The sequence below is a fragment of the Marmota marmota genome, unplaced genomic scaffold (genome assembly GCF_001458135.2).
Source record: "Marmota marmota marmota unplaced genomic scaffold, marMar, whole genome shotgun sequence".
Taxonomy (NCBI): Eukaryota; Metazoa; Chordata; class Mammalia; order Rodentia; family Sciuridae; genus Marmota; species Marmota marmota.
The window spans coordinates 1,473,218-1,493,780 of NW_026000242.1; the positions used below are offsets into that span (position 1 = coordinate 1,473,218).

The window sequence follows — 20,563 nt, forward strand, 5'->3', positions numbered from 1 at the left end:
CCTGAAGGACCCCATCCTATCAAGATCCGGATCCCCACTTCACTAGGACGGTGGCTAGCTTAGCTTTGCCCAGATCAGAGCGCGAACACTAACGACAAGAGAGGATAAGCAAACGTAGAAGGTCAAGGGAAAGCCAGACAAAGTGTGGCTGCGAGGTGCCAGAACAGGCAGTTAAGTTGGAAATGCAACCACCAAACCGGTTGGAGACTGTCTTAACAACCCACGTCCATGCTCTACTGTCTAATTGATCGGTCTGGTAGCTTCCTACTGCCCAAACCCGACAGGGAAAGGACAGGAGAAAGGAGGAAGGAGGAGAAAAGAAAAGAGAAGTGGGCAGAATGTAAATTTTAAGGGAGAAGAGAAATAACTGAGTTGGAAGAAAAATGGAAGCAAAGAGTGGTGTGTGAGACGGAAGAAGAGATGCAAGAGAGAAATGAAGAGAACAGAAAGAGAATTGAATTAACAAGGCCTCACCCTACGGCTCTTGGCCGAAGTGTTACTGTTTCTCTCCTACACAGAATCAATTACCCAACACCCAGCGCCTCCAGCAACCAAACCGCCTCCGGACCGACCCCAATTCCCCCGCGTCCTTCCCTCCAGACTCCGAGGTAGATCCCCGCCCGGACCAACTCTAGCCTCTCCCCCGCCGAGCAGCCCCCACAGCTAACCCCAAACGCGGAGAAGGAGGGAGGGAGGAAGGGAGGGAGCCAGGAGGGAGGGGCTGCGGTAGGAGGCAACCATGTGGTTCCAGCTCAATTTTTTTTCCTCCTCTTTCTCCACTCGTTTTTCTTTCCAAACAGGGAAAAGTGTTCCTTGAAGCAGTAGTGCCTTTCCTACTCGCCTTCTTTCCCCCGACCCTACTCCGGGCTCAGGTCCGAGTGCGAGCTAGTGGGGCGAGCGCTGGAAGCCCCACGGTGCCTGGGAGCGCAAGGCGCGGGGACCCAGGAGAGGGGCTTGGGGACACAAGGCGTGGGGAGGGCTGCTGCGCCCGCACATGGCTGCAGCCCCCAGCGCGCACCCCGAAGCGCCGCGCCCAGCTATCCAAAGGTCTGTCGGCTGCGCCCAGCCGCCCAGCAACCAGGCAGCCGCTGAGCGGGGAAGTGCCCGCGTCCGAGAATCGGGATGTCCCTCCTCCCGCTCCTCTTGCTAGGTGAGTGCCTCGGGGAGGGCGGGAGTTTGGATGGCTCGGGGCAAACACAGCCCAGCGTCCGGGAAGACTCGCCTTCTGCACCGTGGTTCCCCGTAGCCCTTGAGTGCGCGGACCACTGGGTCCCTGCCTACCCGCCACGCAGGAGCGCATCTGGCAGCGGAGGACCGCCCAGTCGGCCATCGAAAATGTCTCACACATCTGGGCCCTTGAGCTGGCTGGGGGTTGGGGGGCATTTCCTAGTCGAGTTTGGCCGTGAACCATTTAATGTGGAGGGTCCTTCTTAGGGAGGTATTTGGTTTCAGGAGAATTGGGGGAGGGAATGTTCATCCAGGAATTTTTGTGCCAGGTTCCTGAGGGTGGGGGGAGCTTTTTTGTTTCAAACAGGCGCCTCTGAGAGCTCAGATTAGAAACAGATGTGTTGTAGGGTAAGAGGAAGAGAGAGGGGAAGAGACTGGGCAGGAAAGGAGAGAAGGAAAAGGGGAAAGAGCGCAAGGACCATGAGAAGGTGCAAGCACTAAAGGCGACGCGTAGAGGAAGGAAAAGGGGAACGGGGAAGATAGGGAAGCAGAACAGGATAGCGGGGACCGAGCGAAGGGAAGGGGATGAAGACTTAAAACGAATGGAAACAGAGCGAGCACCACTTTTTCTTAAAACATGCTCTGGAGAGAGAAGAGCCCTCCTAGGTGTCCCTTTGTGGCCTCAGACATCCTAAAGTAGGTTGACTTACCTAGGCTGGAGAGGGAGGGTCGGGTTTGCAGGACAGGACCCCGCAGGGAATGAGCAGCCCGAGGTTTGAGAAGGGGAATGAGACTATGTGAGTGGTCAGGACAGGGGAGGCAGCAGAGAGAACTAAAGAAAATTCACAGCGTACCATGAAAGCAAGCTTGGGGTCCACCTGGAGAAAGGACCCAAAGTTACCAGGAATTCAAAAATCAAAGAGCCCACTGGGGTGGTGGAGGATGGCTGATGGTCCTGCTTAGGACACCAGACAAACACTGAGGGAAGCACTAGCAGAACTAGTCCCCAGTTTGAAATGACTAGCTGGAAGATCTCTGCCAGCTTACTCATTATTCAGGGTTTCGTTTCCTTAGCTCTGAAACAAAATGAGATTGTTCCTAAGGCTCTTTTAGCCCTGAAAACCTACAACAGTAGGTGATGGAGGGAAGCTGATGTCTAGAAGAAACAGCAAACAAAAGTGAAGAGGCACTAAAGAGCCAGCTTGGGATAGGTGGCCAGAGCTCTCTCTTTCTTTGGAACTTTACAAACTGTAGGCCACACTCAGACTGGTAATCACCCAAGCTAGTGGAACGGAAGAGGTGGGCTAACCTAAACTCAAATAGGATGGGAAATGCCTTTGGCTAAGTTTTGCAACATATGCCTTTTTGCACATCTGACCCAGCTGGATGGCACCTTGTCTCCTTCACCACTGAGTTCTCAATTACCAGATGTTTAGTAGACTCAAACATTGGAGTCCTCTTATTAGGTTCTTGTTATACTGAGCACTTTATATGTACTATTTTGTTAACTCCTTTATTCTTTATACCAACTCTATTGGCTACCCTTTGTGATTAACCTCATTTTACTGATGAAGAAATCAAGGTGTAAAGAGGTCAGATAACTTGCTCAAGGCCATGAGCTCATAGTTAGCAGAGATGGGATTTGCAGGTAGGTCAAGTACAGTTAACGGTGGAAGTGAAAAGTGACTGGTCCTTATGATCAGTTGCCATCTGCTGTTGTACCTGGTTGTGAACACCTGTGATGATCAGCTTTAGTTCAGGAGAAAGGAGGATCTGAGCAAGATATGGGTCAAAAGATGTCATAATTCACCAGCCCTTGTTTATTGAGTGCCTACTGTGCACAATCATTCCTCTGGTGAGAAAATACAACCCTGCCTTCATCATTAAAGTTATCTCTCTGATTTCTGTCTTGGGTCTGTCCTGTATGTGTGTATGTGTGTGTGTGTGTGTGTGCGCGCGTGCGTGTAAGAGAGAGTTTTGATGCACTGGCGATATAACTCAGGGCCTTGTGCAACTGTTATACCATCAAGCTATATCCCCAGCCCTTGGGTCTACCTTTATAAAATTTCACAACTAAGGTCTGGGTATAAGAGAAAAGAGGACTTGTGACTTAGAATTATGCACAACTGGATTTTCATTGTTCACATCTACTATTAATCTTTTGCTACATGTAGGACTTTGTCAGGTATCCTTGAACTCATGACATCTGGACTCTGAGTTGATTAAACTGTTCAAGGAAGAGACAGACATCAGAGTGGAACAACACTGAGGGAACCCCTCCCCAGTTGACATCTCTGCAGGAATCAGGAGCCCCCAGGGGAAGCAGTTCTGCTGACTGGATTAGCCCCTGATTACAAAGATGTTTTGAACCCTGATATGCTTGAGGACTCTTTAGAAAAGCCAAAAAGAAAATCCACAGAATTGCCTGAATCTTAAAATCATCTCTGGGCCTTTAAAGGGACAGTTCTGGGGCTGCTTCTGATTATGGCTGGCTTGATTTCAGGCTTTTCTTTTCCTAGAAAATGCACAATACAGCAGAGGAATTAAGAAGGCTGAGAGAGTCCAGGGTCTCATTAAGGATGGGCCAGTTGATTCTTTAACTTCTAGACCAGCCAATAAGTGAAGTCAAATGATGTGAATGAACAAGTAGTGAATGAACAAGTAGTGCTCTGAACCCTGCGGAATAGGAAGGGGGACCCCAACCCCTTCAAATACCACCCCAACCCTCCCCTGTTGTTAGGGTCCTCATGATTCCACCTTAACTTTCCTGGACATCATAATTCCATGCTACATTTGTGACCTACCTGACCTCTCTCCTCCATCCTGTACACTGCTACCTTATGAAGTAGCTGGTAGAATGCAAAGGACTTGGACTTGGGAGTCTGGCAAGCTCCCTGGGTGCTTGTTCTGACTCCTTTGTTGGTAAAATGAGGGTGGGGTACATGGATCTGGAATTCAAAATTTCTATAACCATGATCTTTCTCCCTTCTCATAAACACTTGGTAGTGCCCATTGCTTTTAATATTGAGTGCAAATATTTCAGTCTGAGAGGATGGGGAAAGAGTTTGGTTTCCCAGAAAATGAGCTCAAGGAAGACTTGAAAGTATAGGCCACTGGGATAGGTCATGATGATGGGCATAATAATGAGATATTTTATATATATATATATATATATTTTTTTTTTTTTTTTTCCCCAGTAGGCTCATATCTTGTCTCATCCTATTTTTGTCTTGTATACATACGAGTGGATTTCATGAAGGTACTTAATGATGAACTAGACATACTTTTTTTTTAAGTTAGAGTCACAGATTTTCAAAATTGGAAAAAAGCTAAGAGAATGTCTAAATCAATAGCTCATGAAATTTTGAGTCCGAGACCCTTCTGAAAATCTGATGAAAACCACAAAAACCACTTCTTATCAAAGTTGCACATGCATCAAATTTTGCCAATAATTTCTAGGGGCTGATTAACCTTTTGATATCCTTCCTTGGAACCTAAGTTTAAAGAGACTTGGCTAAGGTTTTACAGCTAGCTTAGTAGAAGGGTCAGGACTGGAACCCTATTTCTGTGATGTGTCCCTATCCCATGTTCTTGAAACAGAAAAATGTCTCTCCTTCCTTTTTCAGCTCATGTAGTTAAACTTCAAGATCACAGTCACTCTTCAGTGCTTCAGTTAAATGAGCTAAATGCTGAATAATTGGCATGGTTTTTATGTTGAGAAATTGGTTGAAAAATAGGGCAGATGTCGTAACATTTCAATTTAACTATCATAACTGGAAATCCTGGAAACTTTGTGCAGTGTCATGTTTAATGTCTGGTGCATTTAGGAGAAAGGAATCAATATCCTAAGTTCCAAAGATGTTGGTGTGTGCATACAAGGAGTGGGACCGGAAATCAGTGGCTTCAACCTTTATGATTTTTCTGGGTTATCCTGGGCAAATCATACCACCCTCAGTTTCCTCCTGTGTGCAATGAGGATATTAGCCTAAGGTTAGCTCATATTCCACTACCTCAAATTGTGAGGTTTTGAATTCTAAGATTGTGCTAGCTGGTTAAGATGTGGTTGTGATCAGGAAGACCTGGGTACTGCCATGCTTGATTTTTTTCAGTTACTGTCTGCTCATAGCAATATGTGGCATATGATTATGCACCCAGAAGAGCCAATGAGCCAATACAAAGAAAACAGTCATGACCTCCATCCTGCAACTGTGCTGTGGCTCTGTGAACCAGGGAACATCATTCGAGGTCAGGGTAATGACCAGATCTCCCTGCCCAGGAAATTCAGAAACTGAAATACAAAGGACCTCATCCTAGGCCATTACCTACAAAACTCCAATAAGAATAGACACCCAGGAGAGATTTCAGTGTAAAGAGTATTGCGTGAAACAATTTGCAAGCATTAAGCATTTTCTTCTATTTTTAAGGCACAGTTTGCATATAATAATGTGTACCTATTAAACGTATAGCTTAATGGATTCCTTGCATGGATTTGAATCTGCGCTTGGGGTTTGAAATATGAGTTGCATATTATTATTATTAGCTCACTGTTATACCCTGAGAGGAGAGCATTTAGAGCAGGAGTATTTTGATGATGTATTTAATTTCTAATATTTGTAATGGTGAAGCAGTTTCTTAAGTACATTAGCCAAACTTATCTCTCCCTCCAATTGTTCTCTGAGAGTAAATGTCATTATTACTACTGCATTTTACAAATAAATAAAATGAGGCTTAAAGAAGTAAAATAAGCTTTTTAGGAAAACGCTGTTAGTAAACAAGTGAGCTGGGACATCAAGCCAGGACTTTGGATTCCAAACACCATGTACCTTCCACTTACCAGGAGAGATGCTATTATTCTGAAATCATGGCTGTGTGGCCAAGAAGATAATGTCTGGCCACAACAATGGGGTGCTAAACCATACATCCCAAAGTGGGAAATTCTATTGGAACATTTATTATCACCCATTCCCTTCCCAGGTTCATTCAAATTTTTCATAAGTAGTTTGTTTGATTTAATGACTTGTTTATAACTGAGTCACTAGTCATATATCATGTGTGGATTACTAGTCCCTTCTACTTAGTCGGAGCCCTCTGGTAGCCCTTGAGCTTACTATATAGAGTGCCCTGCTCTGGGGTCTGATGCAGTCTCCCTTCTTAGCCATGATCTTGAGGCTGTGGATGGTGAAGCCTTAGGGAGGGGTAGGACTTGCTTGTATGTTGCTTTTTCTAGTAAAATTCCTATTTTCTGCAGTTCTGACTTCCTTGTTTCCTAAAGAAAGAATGCAGATTCTACCATTCACCCTTTTCCCCTGCCCCACTCCCCACCACAGTACTGGTTATCCTATCCGAGCTCCTAAATGTCTGGATTCTGGGAAAATAAAAGTGTATTCCCTTTGGCACCCTGCAGACCCACATGGGGAAGAATGCTGACATCAGACCTTGATTTTGTGAGTGGCAGTCAGTTCAATGGCTGTGTGTGCAATCTCAGCCAAAGTCTGCTGGTGATAAGACTGAAAACTGCTTTGTTTCAAGAGAAGGCAGGGAAGAAAGCTGTTTCCTTTGCGCCCATACTGAGAGGAGAAAATGAGCACTCTCTTCAGAATAGCTCCCCAATCAGTGTGGAATATTGGAAGTTTTTCTAAAGAGAAGCAGCAGAGGAGGTCTTGAAAGACTGGGTCAGAAAGCTGGAGTAGACAGAAGAGGAAGGCTATGGGCAGGGGGAGGGGAAACAAGGAGAGAGGCCAGAAAAGGAGGGAAGAGGAGGAAGGCAGAGGGACTGCAGAGCAGGGAAAACCAAGCTAAACCAACCTGGTGTTTGTGCAGCACCCTTTCCTGAGATCATTCTTTTTCAAGGAATTCGCTGTTCCCCCTTTATCCTCTTTGTTCTTTTGTGGTGTGGTCCTGGGAACTGAACGCAGGGGACCTCTACCCTGAGCTGCATTTCCAGCCCATATTTTTATTTGCTTTATTTTGAGACAAGGTCTCAGTAACTTGCCCAGACTGGTCTCAGACTTGTGATCCTCCTGCCTTAGCCTCTCCCAGGTCACTGGGATTATAAGAATGTGCCTTGTACCCTGTTCCCTGTAGTGTTCTTTAGCACTCGCATCTTACCCTGCCATTTCTGACTGCATTCACACTCACTCCCTCTCAAGATAATTACAGAAGGGCCAGGCATGGTGCCTCACAACTGTAGTCCTATTGATTCCAGAGGTTGAGGCAGCTGAATTGCCAAGTTCAAGGTCAGCTCATTAAGTTATCAAGGCCCTAAGAAACTTAGCAAAACCCTATCTCAAAATAGAGAATAAAAAGGGTTGGGGATGTGGCTCAGTGGTAAAGTGCTCCTGGGCACCCCCCAAATCCCCAGTACCCCCCAAAAATGCCCAGTATCAAAAAAAAATTTAAAAAATTAGGGATGAGCCTTGCAGTCTTCAGATCCTAAGCTAGGCTCTGAGACTCCAATAACAATTTCTGTCCCCTAAGAATTCACCCAGTGGGGAGACAGTCATAAACATGAAATTACAGAAAGGACAGAGAGATCATGTAGGAAAGCACCAAAATTTCTAGGAGTTCAAGGAGGAGGCAACTTATTTGCATGCCGTCTGTGAAGGTCCGGTATTTCTTCTTCTGTGGTCTTCAGGGTCTATGTCTGATCTTTTCATATTCCTCACCGCACTTTCATGTGAGTGAGGTTGGTGCTAAATAAGCAGGGGTGGGGGGTGATGGATCACCCCATCAGCATCGAAAAGGATGCATTAATCAGCGTGTGTCCTTGGCATTTGGCCAGGTACTTCCTGGAGGGATTGAATCTCCCCAAGACCTTGCCTCTTCAAAGTTATGGTGTCATTCTTCATCACAACCTGCCAGCTACATAGCTACCACTATTGCCTCTTCCCTCATGGGAGGCTAAAAAGAAAAAGAAAGAATTATTCTATCAGTGAATCTGAAGCTCTTAATAAGGGCAGTCTGTTCACCCGGGGTCTGTTCACCCGGGGTCTGTTCACCCAGGGTCTGTATGGTATTCCTCCATGTGGAAAGAGAATAGGATCAAGTCAGGGAGGAATTTTCATTATCAGGAAAAGAGACTCAGCCCCTGACATTCTTATTTCTTTTCTGGATGGTGTTGGGGGTGGGGATCCAATCCCTGAGAGGGAAATTGCTTTGTGACTTCACTGTTTAAATTTAGGCCTGGGTTTGTGGGGATCGTTCAGACTTGGAGCAATAAGCCTTCTAACCCAAACTCTGTCACTTCTCATTACTTCCAATGACAGTTCCAATTATTTCCAATCACTCTTCAAGGGAGAGCAGGGGGATGGAGCATAAAGCTTCCCATGTGGACCAGCCATGGAGCAACTGCTATAAGAGCTGGCCATTGGAGTCCCCAGACCCTGGCTTGAAGCCTGTCTGGGGTGCTGCATAATTGCATGACCTTGAGCAGATTACTTCACCTCCCTAACCTTATTTTTTCTCGACAGTAACAATGTCATAGTGTGCGCGTATGTGAGAGAAAATTAAATGAAGCTAATGCATGTAAAGAATTTCAGCCCCCTACTTGGTACATAATGAACAGCGAACATCTATTGTTATCGTGACTGTCTTTGCTGGGGGAGGGTCAGCCCAGGGGTATTTGTGGAACCTGCTGGAAGACAGCTGATTTGGGTCATGGGGCCAGTCTTCAGTGTTCTGGCCATGGCTGCTCCTCTGCCCTGCAGGCAAGTTCCTGGTGTCCTTTGGGTAATATTGCCTTGCTCCAGGACCCCAAGGGACTCATAGACCCCATCTGTGCCCCATCTGTCTGCAACTGCTCCAGGAGAGTAACTTTTTGTTTTATTTATCCCTGGGCAAGAGATGCCCTTCCTATGCTGCTTAGCATGCTGTCTGCAGGTCGCTGAAGCAACATCACAGCATGTAAGTCTTTTCTCAAGCTGTGCCTTCTCTACCACATGCTCTCTAATACCTGTGCCAAAGTGGACTGCCCCAGCTTGGGCAAATAACTGCTTGTTTCATTTTTGCTTTCAGTGGCAGATAGTTTTATTGAGCATTTACTATATACTAGGCATCATGCTAGGGATTCTCATACAAGTAATTTCAGTGTCCTTACAATGATCAATGAGGTTGGTATTATTCTTACTTTACAGGTCAGAAAACTGAGGTTAGGTATTTTGTCCTGGGCTGTACAGCTTGATATAACAAAATGGTAAATTTGAGCTCAGTTTACTTTCTGTAAAGTAAACATGGAGCTGGGAAGTCAGAAATGAAAAGATAGCAAAGGTAACAGGCACAGTTACATGAAGCTTAATAATAGGGATATGTGTTAGTTTTAGTCACCATGAACAAAACACCTGACACAAATAACTTGGGGGGGAAAGATTTTGGCCAGCAGTTTCAGAGGCCTTAGTCCACAGTCAGCCACTCCCTTGCTTTGGGCCTGAGGTGAGGCAGAACATCATGGTAGAAGCGCGTGGAAGAGAAAAGTTGCTCAGCTCATGGATGCCAAGAAGAAGAGAGAGTGAGAGGGAGAGAAAGGGGAGAAGATAAACCCTTCCAGGAACGTCCCCAGTGACCTACTTCCTCCAAGGAGGCCCTACCTGCCTCCAGTTTCTACCTCCTCCTAGTACTCTCTTCAGGTATCAAGAGATGATTCCATTGATGAGGTCTGAGCCCTCATGATCCACTCACTTCCCCAAAGCCCTCCCTCTGAATATTGCTTCACTGGAGACCAAGCCTTCAACACACAAATTTGGGGGACATTCAGATTCAAAACCTAACAGGATCTGTTCTGAGAAATTGTTCCCAGGCGATTCTGTCCCTATACAAAATTAAAGTGTACTTACACAACCAAGGTGGCTATGGCGCCACTAGATCTAATCTTGTGGGACCACCTTAATGTATTTGATCTATTGTTGACTGAGTCTTCTTAACATGGCACATGACTCGCTGATACACAGCAGGAGGCCACTCAGGGACGCCTTCCAAGGAACTATAGATTCCTATGATCTCAAGCAGTCATGTCCTGACCAAAATTAGACTCTGAAGAGCCCAACACCCAAATTCAAGATGTGTTGAATTACATTTCCTTTTTAAATTCAGAAGGAAAGGCAAACTTCAAGGTGAGAAGAAAAATCTGTTCTTTTCTGCTCACCTGAGCAGCAAAGTGTGATTTTTCTCCTGATGAGAGAGGGCTGAACTGGTGTCCCAGATTCCTGCAGGCCCAGAAGTCTTGCTCCAAATGTATCCTCGGGCCAGGCAGGTGAAGTCTGGGTTTTCAGCTGAGGTTTTGTCCCCATTCACTTCCCTCTGAGGGAGTTTCCTCCCCCAGTCACTACAGCCTGTAACTAAGTGCAGCAGGTTCTGCCCCCTCTGTCCTCCTTGGAGGAAGGTCTGGAAATGAGGCCACCTCTCTGCAACCCCCTTTCATCTCCACTGCTTCTTACACCTTTTTCCTAGAGCCCTGCAGCTTCCCAGGCCTCGAGGAACCCAGGTGACTCTATTCCACATACTGCCATGGTAGCCTGACCTTCCTCCTGCTCCTTCCCTCTCCAGACCCAAAATGGCCTGTTCTTAGTCTAACACCAAAGGAGAGAGGGAGAGAGAGCTCTATACAGATAACCCTCAGTGCTGTCTTTCCGTTCTGTTTCTTCTCCTGATGCACCCACCCGCTCCCCATAACTTTTGCAGGAGATCTACCCCTGAAAGACTGGACTGCCAAGTGGCTCCAAGTTTACAGAGGTGCTTTGCCTCAAGTCCCACACCTGGCTCACAAAGACCTCCTCACTATGGTCCTTCTATTCCCCTGGGCCTTGTTACATCTTCTGCCCTTCCTCCCATCCTTTAAGAACAGGGGTTCAAAAACTTAATATCACCATATCTGCATTTCTGGATTCGCTGACTCTCCAGGCTGAGAACTCTTTACTCCCAGAGCTGCTTGTTCACACCTTTTTTGGGGGCGGGGAGGGGAGACTGGAGATTTAACCCAGAGGTGCTTAACCCACTGAGCCATATCCTCAGCCCTTTTTATTTTGAGAGAAGGCCCAACTAAGTGGCTAAGGCTAGCTTTTAATTTGCCATCCTCCTTCCTCAGCCTCCTGACCCATTGGGATTACAGGCATGCGCCACCACACGTGGCTTGTTCAAAACTTTTGAATAGCATAGGTGACATTACAATGCCATTTGGAGTTCTCGGTCTTCTCCTGGGATTGCAGCAGGGAATACCAGATCAACCCAGCAATGTGGACTGACTCCTGCTCTGGCCCTCTTAGGTCCTCCGAGGTGAATGACTAAAGAATCATGTGTGGGCCCTGAGCCAATTCAGGGGCCCCTTTCCTCCTGCATGGAGCTTAAGCCACTCTTCCTTCTCTTTCCCTGCTTCTCTTCTGCCTTGATGGGTTCACCTTGTTTATTACCAACCCTACCAGGCTATTACAGAGGCAGAGTAAGCAGAAAAAATACAAGTCAGGCAATGATCACAGAAAATTTAGCTGGGACTTAAAACATAGGATCTCCAGGTTTAGTGCTTACATGTATGTTAGCTCATCTAATCTGCATGGCAGTGTTGTGAGGCAGATATTGTCAGATTGTTTTGCAAATAAGGTTCAGAGAGGTTAAGCAATTGTTCTGGTGTACCTCAGTGAGTCAAATCAAAACTAGAAGCTAGGTCTTCTAGTTCCCAAATCACTTCTTTTCCCCTTGCTCTAAATGACCATGAACCCTGTTGTGAGTAGATTATGCATCCCATAGCTTTCAGCAGGGCTTCTGTGCTGGTTCCCCTCTTCAATTTTTTTCTCTCCACCCCTACCCATTAAGTGGACATTCAGGGAGCTTTCTTTGAAAGACAATTGCCAGTAGATAATGGCAATGACCGTAGGTACAGTGAGCAGCCATCCTAATTTGCCCAGGAATGGGGTTTCTGAGGATGTGAAATACAGGATCTTTAGGGCTGAAACCTGAACAGTTTTGAAAAAATCATCTGGTAAGTCACCTTAGTATTATCTCGCCACCTCAAGTGTGATCTTCACACTAGCCTCTGGTTTTACTGAGGAACTTTATAAAAATGCAGATTCTCAGAACTTTTCCAAACCCTGAACCCAAATCTACCTTCAGAGCAAGATCCTCATGAAGTTATTTAAAAAGACACATACAAATGCACACACACACACACACACACATACATAGTATTTGAGAAGCTCTAGAGCAGGACTTAAAGCATCTTCAACAAGAGTTAGGGAATTGGAAGTTCACACCTGAATTAACTAAACTAGGACAGAATTTTCTGTAATTGTGGATGCCATGCAATGCTACAAAAGACTTAGGTCTGTAAATAGTGGAAAGGGGTTAGGGTCTCCTGTTCAATTGAATTAGTTAACTTTTTCATCACTGTGACCAAAATACAAGATAAGAACAACTTATAGGAGGGAAAGTTTATTTGGTGCTCACAGTTCCAGAGGCCTCAGTCTATATATGGCCAAGTCCATTGCTCTGGGCCCAAAGTGTAGAGAAGCTGCTCCCCTTGTGGCAGCCAAGAAGCAAAGAAAGAAGGGAGGAAGAGACCACGGGACAGGACGCGGGATGGGGGGTGGGGGGATGCACCCTTCCAGGGCATGCCCCCAGTGACACACCTCTTCCAGCCAGGACCCACCTACCTACAGTTTCCACCCAGTCAATCCATTCAAACTGAACTGATTAGGTTGCAGCTCTTGCTATCCACTCATTTCATCTCTGAACATTCCTGTAATAACACACGAATTTTTGGGGGACACCTCATATCAAAACCATAATAGGGGAAGGGTGGTAGGTGATTCAGCATTGTGTAAACATGAGTGAGCAATGGTTAAGATCTTCTGTCCCACCATCTTCTGTTTAGTATTCCAGATGCCCATCTCCTTCCAACAATGACGTTCTTAGGAAGGTGTTGCAATTTCCTGGTTCCCTGGCTATGTCCCTTGATTAGGAACCATCTAGAATGTCACAGTGATAGCAGATAAGCCACAGCATATGCCAGGACAGTAGCAGGCTGTGTTCTTGGGGCCCCAGGGCTCAGAGATGTGAAATAAAAGCCAAAAGGGTAATGCGTATAATAGGAGCCATACTTGACAAACAGCAGACCCTCGGTAGCTCCTGACAAAATAATCAGTTTATCCAAGATATTCCAAACCTACATGTGTTCCCTTTGTTGCCTGGTTCCCCATCACAAGAATCTAACCTGGCTTTGCAAACAAGCTATCAGTGACATCCTGCCTGTTCTTGCCCATGGTGGTTGCCTATCTTGGATGTGAACAGAAGTAATCCAGTCAGTGCTCCAGGTGCGGAAGGGGCTGGTAGAGTCCTCAGGTGCTTCATTGACTTCTCTAGACCTTGACTTATCTTGCAGGAAATTTGGGTGAAAGCAGTTGTTCAATTCTTTTAAATGGGCTCAGTGCATTATCTTCTGTTCATCTTTTTTTTTTTTTTTCTCTTAAACCTGCCTATCCGATGTTAATATGAAAGGCACAAAGCAAGGTGGGAAAGTCATTTGTATTTCTGGGATTGCAGTGTGGCCTTGAACTAAAAGAAGCATAACCCACATTTGTTGACTCTCTCTATTCCAAGTCACATGCTCAGTAGGGAGCTAGAAAGAAGGGCAGCCCAGGGGAGAGAAAGACAGGCAGGGCCGGAGACGAATGTGTTCATCCATTCAGTTAGAGCTGTTTCAGACCAAACTGATTTCTGGGCTAATATTAATCCCTCCCTGAAATCAAGCCATCACTTTACTCATAAAATGGGGAGATGTCTCAGATGTAGATCTGGTTTTAAAGCAATTTCTTCCATTCATGTTATTTTCCCCAGGATCTCAAAGGGCTTGATTGTAGGTGGATCTTATAAGAAAATAAGAATTTCAGTTAAGGAGCAACTCATTGTGTTTGTTCTTGTGAGTGGAGATGGAGTCATACATGCCCCAAGACCCTGCTCATTAACAGTCTGGTCGGAGATTGACAAAGGAAAAAGAAAATAGTGAATGATGTCAGATAGAAGAGATTTCATGCTAAAATGTTTAGAACAGGAAATAATGGAAATGAGACTTTTGGGGGAAAGGTGGTCAATAAATTGGAATATTCTTTAGCTAACAGTGGAGAAAGAATATGTGTACCTGGCTGGGTGTGGTGGCACATGCAATTTGGGAGGCTGAGGCAGGAGGATCACAAATTCAAGGTCAGCCTCAGCAACTTAGTGAGGCCCTAACCAACTTAATGAGACCCTGTTTCAGAATAAAAAATAAAAATGGAGATGTGGCTCAGGAGTAAATTGCCTCAGGGGTTCAATCCCCAGTACTCCCCCACCCCCACCCCCAAAAAAGAAAATATGTGTACTAGGAGGTGAAAGCAAAGTCATTTGAGGGCATTGCATCAGGGGGCAGGCAAGTGGGTGGAATGTGGAGTCTGAGAGCCTGGAGCATAAGAAGAGGTGGGGAAAGGACATGTGGGAGTGGAGGCTATTGTGAAATAGTTGTTCAGTTTCATTCTGGAAATAGCACACTTTCATGGTTTACAGGCTGATTGGGGCACCCACCTCAGGCACTGTTGGGAAGTGATGGGAAGTGCTATGGTTTGGATGTGGTTTGCCCTCACCAGCATGGCAATATTTAGAGTTGCTACAAGATTTATTGTGTGCCAAGTCCCCTCTGACTGCTATAAGGCTTGACATTGCAGCATTTGTTATAATGAGGGTCCACTTGTTTGTGCAGCTTCCTCTTTCCCCAGTCTTCCCTATTCTTTCTGGTACAGGAGATTAAATGATGAACACTTTTACAAATTGATCTGTCCCATCCACCCAACAGAAATCACTTCCAGGAAGATGATTAGCCACCCTCTATTTATGAAAACAGCAAAAACTCAGTATTTGCAAAAAGCCCTTTCCTAAGATAGCTCTCAACATGAGGAATGACTTTCTCATCCCACCCCACCCCAGTTTTTTATTGGTGCATCATAGTTGTACATACTGATGGAGTTTGTTGTTACTTATTCTTACCTGCACACAGTACATAATATAACAAAATAAATTGGCCGATATCGCAGCACTTCTCCCTATCCCCCGACTTGGGTCCTTTTCTCCACTGATCTCCCTTTGATTTTCTTGAGATCTACCTTCACCTTTCTATTCCTTTTTTCTCTCTAGCTTCCACATCTGAGAGAAAACACATGACCCTTGACCTTCTAAATTTGACTTATTTTGCTTAACATAATGGTATCTAGTTCCATCCATTTTTCTGCAAATGACATATTTCATTTTTCTTTATGGCAGAATAAAACCAAGGAATGACTTTCTACTCTGAGGGGCAGTCTCCCTTCATGGAAACTGCCCCCAGCTGAGGGCTTGACGATTAATGCCATAATTACCTTGCACATTTACAAAGGGAGGTTTTGAAACATTTGTCTGTGACGGGTTGTATGCTAGACATTTTCAAATACATATAATCTCATGTAATACAACCGTAACCTAAAGTACACAGTGCCAGCCCCCACTTTAAAAATGTGAAAACTGAGGCTCAGAGGGGTTTAAGGGACTTGCCTAAAGACACAGGGCCAGGAAGCTTCAGAGACAGCATCCTTTCTATTTCATCATAGCTATATCTTCTACCCAACAGCCTACCCATAGCTTCCTTTTTCCCAAAAGCCCTTTAAATAGCTGAACAAAGACCCTTCATATATTGTCTCCCATCGGCTCTTCTCTTCTACAAGTGAAACTCTCCTGTTTCCTTTTGCTTTTCTCCCTAGTTATCATAATCATGGTAGTATCATTAATTGAGGTCATGTTATGTGCCAGGCACCTAATATGTAAACTCAATTAATCTCCACAAATTAATCTCCCTAAAATAACTCCACTTGATGCAGGAGCAAACTGCTGAAATTCAGAGAAATAATTTGTCCACTGGCACTCAATTAGCAAATGACCAAAAGCTAAGATTGAGCATGGGTCTCTGGGACTGTGGAAATAAGAAAGGTGCCAGGGTGAAGGGATGGAAGGAAGATGGTGGGAATCCAAGTGAGAGATGATGAAAACTTGGATGTTCTCCCACTTGAACTGTCTTCATCATGTTGACAAGTTTGGCCTCCCTTGCAGAATGACTTAGCACCAACAAGGGTATTTCACAGGAGCCTAATTTGTGTGTAGTATAGTCCTGAGTTATTGAGGGCATTGCTCTGTGGAGGGCTTTTTGAAAAACAACCATATTGAGCTATAACTGACAGATGATAAACTGCACACATTTGAAGCATGCAATTTGTGAAGTTTTGGTATATATATATATATATATATATATATATATATCTCCATGAAATAATCATTAGAGTCAAAATATTTTAAATAGATATCATAAATCTGAAAAGCACAGTTTCCCTACTAATGAAGTTTTGAGGTTCTAATCTTGTTCAAATCTTCATGGAGGCGCCAGGATAAGAACTCAAGAAGGATCATGAAGGCCCATCCCTGATCCCTTGTGGAAGTTTACACCGGGGCTCAGCCATAGTCCAGATCCTGTAGGACCTATCAGACTTCCTTGCTGCTGTGTATTTTCTAATTTATTTTCATCTTGAGGCCAGAGCCCACATTTCCAACTCTGTTTGGCTTCTCTGGATTTCCATGAACCCTTTAAGTTTAAGAATAAATTCACTGTCAAGTTTTTGTGGGTGAAAAATTAAGAAAAATGGAACCCACAGGCTTGGTCCTCTAACTCAAGTTCCCCTCTTTTCAGGGTTTCTGATTCATCAAGGATGGAATGAGTCATCCAGAGTCTTATAGAAGATATCCAGGAGACAGGGAGACAGGGCCAGTGTCCACTTCTTATCTCCCCATCTGTCCCCTTGTCTTCATCCTTGCCTCCTGAGACCCTTCCCCATGCCCCAAATATACAGTCCAGCAAAGAGGGCAAAACTACACTTAGAGCACTGAAGATTTGGAAGGAAGGGCCCTGAATTCAAAAGCAGAGACTTACTTTAAGACAGCCCATATGGCCTAAAATGCCATCTTTATCCTAAGAGCCCCTACATTTCCCTCTTTCAAAATTATCTCTAACTACTCTAAACTCCCATAGACTTTCCATTATGCCAACATTTCAAATGTAATTATTCACACACATGGCTTCTTTTTCTTTCTGTACCATAAGTTCTCTGAAGGCATGATCCTGATCTGACTGCTCTTGGCAGCCTCTGCAGCATGTAACAGTATGCAATAAAGACTTGCTGAACAAATGAAAAGAGTGACCCACTTGTCCTAAACCTCAGCGAAGGACTGAGCTGAGCACAATATTACCCCAGTGCCTCTCATGACATTTCCCACGTATGAATTAGATGACTCCCGCCATGGTGATTCCATGTGTGACAGAACCAGGGAGACTCTTCCACTGCTTCTCCACACACATGGTTAACTCTCTGCAAAGATGAGGCTTGGCTTGGCTTGACAGGCTTGACCGTTACCATTGAGGCTCCATCCCGGAGGAGCTATACCTTCCACCTCCAACAGTCCCAGCAAGTGCTAGTGAGCCAGGAGAGACTGGCATTCAAAATGGAGGGACAGATTTCTGAACAGAGCTCTGGGGGTTAGAATCTCTGTGCTCACTCTCAACCTTGGAAGGAAACTCACAGGGCAGTGGAGCCTCTGAGTCACTAGTCTATTGCCCCTTCCACACACATCCAGTCCTTGTGAACAAATCTGAAAGGCCCAAATGGCCACAAAAATGAAAGTATTTAGCAATCAGACAAAATTTGATTTGAAGTATAGATGTGCCTAGATTAGCGTTTCTCAGATTTTTAGATTTTAGGAACCAATAAAATTCCACAATTAAATTTGGGCACAAAATCAAGGACCCACTTTTATAATATTGCTGACTATAGACTGAAACAAAAAATATAAACCACCATCTTGCTGTTAAATCATTCCTTAAAAAAGCAGGCATGGTGGGCTGGGGTTCTGGCTCAGAGGAAAAGTGCTTGCCCAGCATGTGTGAGGCACTGAGTTCAATCCTCAGCACCACATAAAAATTAAATAAAGGTATTGTGTCCACCTATAACTAAAGAATAAATATTAAATTAAAAAAAAACAGGCATGGTGGTATACACCTGTAATCTCAGCTACTCAGTAGGCTGAGACAGGATGATGATAAATTTGAGACCAGGCTGGGCAATTTACTGCAACTGTCTCAAAATAAAACAATTTTAAAAGGGTGAGGATGTAGCTCAGTGGTAGCATTTACCTTGCTGTGTGAGGCCCTATGTTCAATCTCCAGTACCATAAACAAACAAACAAACTTAGTCCTGAAAAGAAATGACATTTCAACAATAACAAACAGTTGACAATAGTATCCAGACAGCTGTTTATTACATTTTTTGAATGCTAACTATATAGTATATGTTCTATGTATTTTATTAATATTAACTCATTTTGCACACACATTGGATTGTCTACATGTTTTTCTTACTTCACCATGGGACAACACCACAGTTTATACTCAGTGCTAGGGAATCACTAGGTGAGATTTCTTAACTCACAGCTGTAGAAGTCAAAACTTGCATGAACCTTAATTTCCCATGTGATACAGAGACCGGGATGTGCTCCTTCAGAGTAAGCTCTTCCACGCTTACTCTGGATCTAGATGACAGACATCCATCCCCCTTTGCAATTGCTTTGGTATATGGAACCCATCATGTTCTGTTCCCAGTTGACACTGAGACTTATAAGCTTTCAGCCCTGGTTAAGAAATACTATGCTCCCTAGTAAATCTGTGTGTGTGTGTGGTGCTGGGGATTGAACCCAGGGCCTTGTGCATGAGAGGCAAGCACCAACTGAGCTATATCCTCAGCCCCCCAAGTAAATCTCAAGCCAGCTGAAACCAAAATGCTTCCAGCTATATTTCTGAGGTATGTGGAGAGAAGGGAAAGCTGTCACTTTTGCAATAGAGCCCTCTCTCCCCATTTCCCTGCCTGTACTTTCAAAAGTGTAACATCCCACTATCATGTTTCACAATGAGGGCAAACCAGATGGCTTAAGTTAAGGGAAAAAAAAAAATGGTTGTACAAAAAGGTAGGAATTAAATAACCTTCAACCATTAAAAAAAAAAAATCCTAGGGCTGGGGATGTGGCTCGAGCGGTAGTGCGCTCGCCTGGCATGCCTGGGTTCGATCCTCAGCACCACATACAAACAAAGATATTGTGTCCGCCGAAAACTAAAAAAAAAATAATAAATATTAAAAAAAATTCTCTCTCTCTCTCTCTCTCTCTCTCTCAAAAAAAAATCCTAAATACTCTCTAATTTCTGGATTAAAAAAACTCAAAGGGCCTTAAATAGAAAAGAGAATAGAAAGGACCTGACATTGTTGCCTCTAGACAGAAGGACCTTCTCCAGAAGATGGAAGAGCTAGCAAGATCATCCATCACAAAAAGCCTCCCCAGGGACTAAACACATCTTCCGGGGGAGGCAGGAAGCAGCAAGTGGGAGGCTCTGTTATTATTTTTCAGTGCTTACCAAAGCAGTTCAAGGAGACTCGATGGCAGGGGTGTGAAATATATTTCAGGAGCCAGTGCTATAGTGTAAAGTAGAAAATGAGCCAGATTCAGGATAGATGTGGTTTAGTTCAGACTATCCTTATTCTTGGCATCCCTTCCTGTAAACCATCTTGCTTCCTTGACTAGGAAAGAAGGAAACATTTGGAATTTTATATTAAGCATAGTATGCTACAGAAAAAAAAAAAACAACAACTTTTAAACTACTTTCTATCCCTAAAGAACTACTAATGGAAGGAAATATGAGATGACATGTTGTAGTGGAGAGAGCATTCCAGTAAGTGAAGGAAGAGCATGCTGTAAAGAGAAATGTCCTGGCCCCTACATCAGGTGGAAAGCTTAAGAAGACTAGATGCATAAGCCTGTAATTTAAAGAATGTGGTGGAGAAGTGGGGAGCCGCGGATAGCATCTTTATCAGTTATATGACCTTAGGCAAGTCCCTTATCCCTGAGCCTCAGTTTGTGTAGCTGCAAAACAGTAACACTAATTCCCATTTTACAGAGGAGGAAAGTTAGGCTCTAAGAAACTAAAAACTCATCCAAAATCACAAAGTAGCCAAGCCTGTGCTCTTTTCATTAATCACACCATCTCTGCAGATGAGATCATGCCCATTAACATGTTTCATAATGAGCCAGGCACGATGCAGTCATTCCCTTGTGGTTATTATGCACAGACTTCCATCTGGCATGTACAAAAAAGAATGTCAGCCTACGTCTTCATGTGTCTCTGAATGCACTTAGGTAAGACTGTGCTTTACCAAGAGAAGCAGCATTGTGGTCTGACTATCATGTGAACACCTTAGGAGTAAAAGGCCAGCACCAGGGATTCTCTGAGGAAAGCTGGGCTATGCCATGAATCCAGCCAAAGTAGAGC

General features: G+C 44.5%; 1 protein-coding gene across 1 annotated transcript in view; it reads left to right on the forward strand.

Moving 5' to 3' along the window:
* Positions 1-274: 274 nt before the first annotated feature.
* Positions 275-20,563, forward strand: part of LOC107145660 (CXADR like membrane protein) — a 91,720-nt gene continuing 71,431 nt past the window's right edge. Inside the window, exons 1-2 of the mRNA XM_048795944.1 lie at positions 275-608; positions 801-1,150. Of these exons, the coding sequence (XP_048651901.1) occupies positions 1,123-1,150 (28 nt within the window). The 5' untranslated portion in view covers positions 275-608; positions 801-1,122. The remainder of the gene's footprint in view (positions 609-800; positions 1,151-20,563) is intronic.